The sequence below is a fragment of the Rhinopithecus bieti genome, unplaced genomic scaffold (assembly GCF_001698545.2).
Source record: "Rhinopithecus bieti isolate Rb0 unplaced genomic scaffold, ASM169854v2 scaffold_5150, whole genome shotgun sequence".
Classification (NCBI taxonomy): Eukaryota; Metazoa; Chordata; class Mammalia; order Primates; family Cercopithecidae; genus Rhinopithecus; species Rhinopithecus bieti.
The window spans coordinates 906,279-913,410 of record NW_016804706.1 but is presented as its reverse complement, the minus strand read 5'-3'; the positions used below and the strand labels follow the sequence as shown (position 1 = coordinate 913,410).

Genomic DNA, 7,132 nt, shown 5'->3' with positions numbered 1-7,132 from the left:
GGTCTGAGAACTGACCTTTAAAATCTCCTCAGTCTGGGCGACCGCAGCCATTACTTGTGGATCGGCCTCCTTTTTATCTATTAGATCCTTGATTAAATTCCAATAAGAAAAGGCGGTTACAGGAATTTTTTCTGGCCCAAAGGTATTATAATAATCTTGAAAGGCGTCTCCCACCCTCCGCCATCTTTTTATATCAATGGTTCCTTCCTGTGGGAACCAAGGGCAGGTATCTTTCACAAAATCAAAAAATCTAAATAAGTCACCACTTTTAACCTTTACTCCCCGTGTCTTTAAAGCCTCTTTTAATTGCCCTACGTAGATTTGATGCTGGCTTAATTCTTGTCCCATTTCGGGCGCGTAACTTACCCTCAACTCTGACGCAGCAGGCTCCCACCACGGTCGGAGGGATTTTTCTTTCACTTTAGTCGCCGGCCTTTCTATGCGCCCTCTTCCTCACGCAGTTCCCTCGTATCCAAGCCCCGCGTTTGGGTGCCACGTGACCTGTCCAGCGGGATCATTAACACAGACCTTGGAGGAGGGGGTGGGAATTTAGAGAGACAAGAGACACAAGAAATGGAGACAAGACAGTATCCTGATCAAGTCTCGTTTAATGGCGGTGGTGCAATGCCTTATATAGGCTGGCAGGGAAGAGGAAGGGCTCAGAGCAGGCGGGGAGGAGAATAATGAGAGACGTCACCAGGCGCATGCTCGGTAGACTTAGTCTTTCCCGGGCGCGGGAGGTTATCTACGCACGGGCGGGAAAAGTTCGCGCACGCGGGAAAAGTTGATGATGAAGAACCAGGAAGTGCGCCATCTTGTCTCCACAATGCGGAGCTTAAGCTACAGAGGCCGCGGCAATTTCCGGGCCTCACGGCTCCAGACAGAGGAAAGCAGGTGTGCATCCTGGACCAACTGCCCTCCTGAGGTCTGTCCTCAGCAGGGACCCTCCCCTGCAACTTGTGACTGCTGGGATCAGGTCCCCATCATCACAATCATCAAGGTGATAAATCTGTCCTTCCTTGTCACAGGTGCTTTATATAAGAGTAAGTGCTGGCACAAAGGCCTAGGCTGGGTTGGGCCATGAGTGTGCTTCCCAGTAACCAGGCAGGGCACACTTCTACCTGGGGCTAGGAACCCCAAGTGAGACAAGAAAACTCAGACCCCACTCCTCACCCCTTTCCCACTTGAGCTCTTCTTCCTCCACATCACAGCAGCGACCCCAGCTCCAGTGACTACAGCTCCAAGGAGAACCAGGCCAGCAACGATACCCACGATGGGGATGGTGGGCTGAGAAGACGGCTTTGGGAAAAAAGGGGAAGGTGAGGATCCCTGATGCCCAGCCCCCAGCCCCGACCCTGCTCCTGCTGAAGGTCTCCAGAGAGGCTCCTGCTTTCCCTAAGAGACATGACCGCCCCCCTCTCCCCTTCCAGGCTCATCTCCCGCCTTACTACATCTCAGGGTGAGGGGCTCGGGCAATGCTTCATGCTGTACAAGGCACGTGTATCTCTGTTCCTCTCCAGAAGGCACCACCACAGCTGCCCACTTCTGGAAGGTTCCATTCCCTGCAGGCCTGGTCTCTACAAGCTCCATGTCCTGAGTCTGGTCCTCTCCATCCCGCTGCCAGGTCGGTGTGATCTCCACAGGGTAGAAGCCCAGGGCCCAGCACCTTAGGGTGGCCTTATAGTCAGAGAGCGGATGGTCAGTCACATGTGTCTTGGGAGGGAAGTCTGACGTGAAGAGTCAGAAAATTCAGGCATTTTGCATCTCTTATGGGACACTAATGCAGCACGCATGTGGCCCTCCTGAGAATGGACAGGACACCTGGGGTGGGGAAGGGAGCACAGAACCCAGACACCAGCCTGGACACAGGCACCTGGGATAATCTCCTATTCCGTGGAAAATTCTAGTCCCTGAGGAGGGAACAGCGACTTCTGGTCCTGACCTGAGGGGAGGCTGAGGGACTCAGAGGAGCTGGACTCAGACCCCCACACACATTGAATGTGAAGCAGAGAACAAGGCCTGAGAGGAAAAGTTATGGGGCCCAAGGCTGCTGCCGGTGTCAAAGGGAACCCCTGATCAGTATTCCAGGGATTGCCTTCCCTTCATTCCCTCAGAGATTTCATCCCTTAATTGTATCAGAGAGCAGGGTAGACCCTCAAAGTCATTCTCTGGTACAGGATCTGGAAAGAAACCCAGGAGGATTCCTCTCCCTCAGGACCAGAGGGAGTTCGACAGTCTAGTGTTGGTCTCATTTTCCTTCCCTCCTTGTGGGACGCCAGCCCGGGAGATCTACAGGCGATCAGGGAGGCGTCCCGTGCCCCTGGTACCCACGCGCTGCAGCGTCTCCTTCCCGTTCTCCTGGTGTCTGCGGAGTCACCCCACGCACATGCCCTCCAGGTAGGCCCTGACCTGCTTTGCAAATTCCTCTGCCTCCCACTTGCGCTTAGTGATCTGAGCAGCCGTGTCTGCTGCGGTCCAGGAGCGCAGGTCCCCGTTCAGTGCGATGTAATCCTTGCCATCTTTGGCTTGCTGTTCATAACTGCGGATAAGGCGCCCTTCCAGCCCCAAGTCTCAGCCATACTTTATTAGGAGGGTGTTAGACCCTGGCCCCGCCTCCGCAGTCAGCCCCGCCCACCGAGCCCCGCCCCGCCCCGACCAACCTCTCGGGGATTTTGGCGTAAACTGAAAATGAAACCGGGTAAAGGCGCCTGGGGCTCTACCGGGTCGAGAATCTGAGCGGATCCCACAGCCTCGTGGCGGATCTCGGAGCCGGAGACTCGGGAGGATCCGGGCCGTCCGTGCGGATGGGGAGGGATCGTGACCTGTGCTTGGGGCCGGGGTCACTCACGGGCCTCGGTCTGGTTGTAGTAGCGGAGCCGGGTCCGCAGGCTCACTCTGCCAGTCTGTGCGTGGGCCTTGATGTTCCGTGTGCTCCGGTCCCAATACTCCGGCCCCTCCTGCTCCATCCACGACACCCGCGGCTCCATCCTCGGACTCGCCGCGTCGCCGTGGAACCGCAGGAACTGCGTGTCGTCCACGTAGCCCACGGCGATGAAGCGGGGCTCATCGCCGGGTCGGGACACGGCGGTGCTGAAATACCTCATGGAGTGGGAGCCTGGGGGAGCGAAGGGGCTGAGACCCGCCCGACCCTCCTCCTGGCGCGGCTTCCCGGGTCCTACGCCCCAGCTGCGCGGGCCCCTCGCTCCTCTTCCGCCTCTGCGAAGAGGCCATTTCCCTCTGGATCCCGCACTCACCCTCCCAGGTCTCGGTCAGGGCCAGGGTCCCCGAGAGCAGTAGGAGGAGGGTTCGGGACGCCATGACCCCATCCTTGGGGTCTGGGGAGAATCTGAGTCCCAGTGGGTTCGCGGGGACTTCAGAACAGGGAATCCAGGAAGAAGGACCCTACACAGGTTGGGAGAGGGAGAAGAGAAACTCTGCGGAGATGGGGAATCCCCAACGCTGGGCCTCTCCAATCAATACTCAGCCTTTGGGGCCTGAGACCCTGAGAGCCACGCCTGGGGCCATGGACTTCGCCCTGACCCCGCTCCTCTTGTGCCAAGCCTCTGTCTCAATGTCTCCCTCAGTCTTGGCCCAAGAACCGTCTGAGAAACCAGGGAGAAACCCTCGTCATGGGCTCCATCCCTCTTCACTTTTCATCCCGGAATCCCCATCCCAGAACTGGGCTCCCTGCCTCCCACTCCTTACCTGTTCCCCTGGACTCTTCTAGAAGAAAACTCACCCCAGGGAACTTGGCGCCAGAGAGTGAGCTCCTCCTGGGGATAGAGGTGTAGAGACAGTTTTTTTTTTTCTTTAAACCCGGAAAAGTTGTGCCTGAGTGTATGAGATAGAATAGAGACCAGTTTGCTCTTTGTTTATTAACTACAGTGAGGAGCAGAATCTTGGTAACCCCTGAATGATCAGGAATCTAATCGGTAAAAAATGTGACTTTGCCCCCTTGATATATAAATATGTCTAAAAGTGTTACAACAGGACTCACAAAGTTCCTAAGTTTCACTTTCCCAGACACTGTATCTGTGACTCCTGCTTGTTGTATTTTACATTTACCTTCATTCCATAGCCCTGAGTTACTGGATGAGTCTAAGACATTGCCTCAATACAAAGAAGCACACTGTGTTACTGTATGTTACAACCAGGAGCCGGTACAGACTATTCACCTCACAGTTCAAGTGTTCAATGCAGTCACAGTCCCGCTCACCTGTGCTCATGCACTGCCTGTTTTTAGGAAGTATTCACGTCTAAGTGGTATGTATATCTTATAGGAACACTTAGTATTTTTAAAACCTGATTAATAAAAAAAAACAAAAAAAAATTGTTTCTAGGCAGTCCCAAATACCGTATTAAAGGCCAACTGCAAAGAAGGAACATCAAGTATTTTTTAAACCTTATTAACATAAAAAACATTAGTTTTAGGCAGTCCTACGTTAGGTATTAAAGGCCAACTGCAAAGAACACCCAGCAATCTCTGTCGATGGATGTATTAAAAATCTATAAAACAGTATGTTTAAACGTAAGAATTCTACTGCTTTCCAATCCCTTCCCTCTGCTCCTTTTCCTAACCTCCTGCTTCTCCAGCCCTTCCCTCTGTCCCTTTCATCCCTCATACCCTCCTCTCCCCTTAGTCCCCACCACTCTGTCACTCCTAAATTGTGGCTCTAGCACTGTCCCATTACCTGCTACTTGACTGTTCTCTCCACGGTGGTCCTGCTACTGTGAGTCAGAGTGTGTCATTTCCTCATGTAAAACACTCCAGTGGCTCCACCTCAGTCTTGTGAAGCTTCTAGAATGTCAGGTACATGAGCATATGAGGGCATACCTAGTTCATCTTAGGCACTAAGTTAATTTTTATTGACTGAATGAATGAAATGTGAGTGTATTAATTGCATCACAGAAAGTTATAAAATGTAAAACACTGACAAATTAAGATTTTATTTTATGTAACTAGTATGCATATCAATTCAATTCATTCCATGAGTCTGCTGAGCCTGTGTATGAATTTTATAAGATTGCATAACAAATTATCACAAACGTTGACTTGAAACAACATCCAATTATTGTTGATTTATTTATTTTTAGAGACAGAGTCTCCCTCTGTCATCCGGGGTGCAGTAGACTCACATGATCATGGCTCACTGCAGCCTCAAACTCCTGGGCTCAAGGGATCTTGCTGCCTCAGTCTTTAGAATAGCTAGGACTGCAGGCAAGTGACATTATGCCCAACTAATCAAAAAGAAATTGTAGGGATGAGTGTCTCACTATTTTATCTCAGCTAGTCTCAAACTTCTGGCTGCAACAGATCCTCCTGTGTCAGCTCCTCAAATGTTAGGATTACAAGAGTGTGCTACCATGCCTGGCCAAACAACACTCATTTATCTGTTTATAGTTCCTCAGTCAGAAATCTGGGCATGATGTGGATAGAATCTCTGTTCTGGGCTTCCAAAGCTGTGTTTTCATTTTGAATCCTCCTTCAGGCTCATACAGAGGTGGCAGAACACAGTTTCTAGCAGTTGTAAGACTGAGGTCCCTGTTCTTCGCTGGCTGTCACTGTAGAGAACAGGGAGGGCTGTGCTCAATTCCTGGTGCCCACAAGCATTTTTTCTTATGCAGCCCCTTTATTTTCAAAGCCCACAGTGGAGGAAACCCCTCATGCACACCGTGAATCCCTCTCACACTGTGAATCTCTATGCTCAGGAAGAACCTAGTCCTTTAACGGGCTCAGCTGATTAGGACAGTCCAAGCAGAATAAACCCAGCCTAAAGTCAACTAATTGAGGCCCTTAATTATATCTGCTAAATCCCTTCACAGCAGCACCTGCACTAGAGTTGTTTGAATAACTGGAGGAAGGTGAATGGCCAGGAGCTGGTTGTTGAGGCCATAATAGAATCAGTCTAGCAAGGGTTGGATCTTCCTTTTGTGTTTCATTGTGACACAGTTGGAAATGGAAGTTCAAGTAAAGTGATCATTGTGAATGGTAATAAAATACATCCTCTTCAGTCATGGAAATTCTCCTTACCTTTTAAAACTAAATTACATGTTTGTATCTTATAATTAATTTAGGTCAGGTGTGATGGCTCACGCCTGCAATCCTAGCACTGTGGAAGGCAGAGGAAGTCAGAATTTGTTGACTCCAGAAGTTCAAGATCAGCCTGGGCAAAACCCCCATCTCCACAAAAAAATTAGAAAATTAGTCCGGCATGGTGGTTCATGCCTGTAGTCCCAGCTACTCAGGAGGCTGAGATCAGAGGGTCCCTTGAGCCCAGGAGGTGGACACTGCAGTGCATGGTGATCATGCCACCGCACTCCTGCCTAGGTGACAGAGTGAGACCTTGTCTCAAAAATAATAATGCTGATGATGATACATTTGGAGCAAATGCAATTTAACATGTAATAATACATCCTCTCTTGTGAAAATGTATTATTTATTTACGATTGAGTAACAAATTATGTAAAACTTAGCTCAAAACAACAAATATTCATCATCTCCCACAGTTTCCAATGGTTAGGAATCCAGGAGAGGTTTCCCTGAGTGCTTCTGGCTCAGGACCTCTCACAAGGTTGCAGTCCAGTTGTCAGTCAAGGGCTGCATCATCTGAGGGCTTCACTGGGGCTGAGGAATCACAAGAAAGATGGATCAGTCACATGGCTGTTGGAAAAGGCCTAGTTCCTTGTTATCTAGTCCCAGAAGGCCTCAATTCTTAGTCACATGGACCTTCCTGCAGGGCTGCTTATGGCACAGCAGCTGGATTCCCCCAGAGCTCATGATCCCAGAGACAGAGAGAGAGAGAAGGTGGAAGCTGCAGTGAGTTTTATGTTTTACACCCAAAGTCACAAACTGTTATGTCAGCATTATTCTATAAGTTAGAAGTTGTATTAGTCCATTCTCACACTGCTATAAAGAAATGCCTGAGATGGGGTGATTTATAAAGGAAAGAGGTTTAACTGACTCACAGTTCTGCATTGCTGAGGAGCTTGCCCCAGGAAACTTAGAGTCATGGCAGAAGTGGAAGCAAACATGTCCTTCTTCACATGGTGGCAGGAGAGAGAAATGCAGAATGAAGCAGGGAAATGTCCCTTATAGAACCATCACATCTCATGAGAATTCCCTCAGTATCAT

At 50.1% G+C, this 7,132-nt stretch overlaps 1 protein-coding gene across 7 annotated transcripts in view; it reads left to right on the top strand.

Annotated features, from left to right (window-relative positions):
* The window catches only part of LOC108528438 (uncharacterized), a 113,610-nt gene that overhangs the window by 71,609 nt on the left and 34,869 nt on the right, over window positions 1-7,132 (top strand). For 4 of the 7 annotated variants that reach the window (XR_001885152.1, XR_001885153.1, XM_017870232.1 and 1 more), the window contains exons 5-7: window positions 1,212-1,319; window positions 1,521-1,624; window positions 2,178-2,397. The exons of 1 other annotated variant lie outside the window; for it this stretch is intronic. Coding sequence is in view for 4 of the 6 variants with exons in the window: in XM_017870232.1 (XP_017725721.1) it covers window positions 1,212-1,319; window positions 1,521-1,624; window positions 2,178-2,397 (432 nt within the window). In the remaining 2 variants the exon portion in view is untranslated. Of the gene's footprint in view, window positions 1-1,211; window positions 1,320-1,520; window positions 1,625-2,177; window positions 2,398-2,868; window positions 3,117-7,132 lie in introns of those variants that run through there. 2 more of the 7 variants (XM_017870234.1, XM_017870233.1) reach the window with 2 other exon arrangements.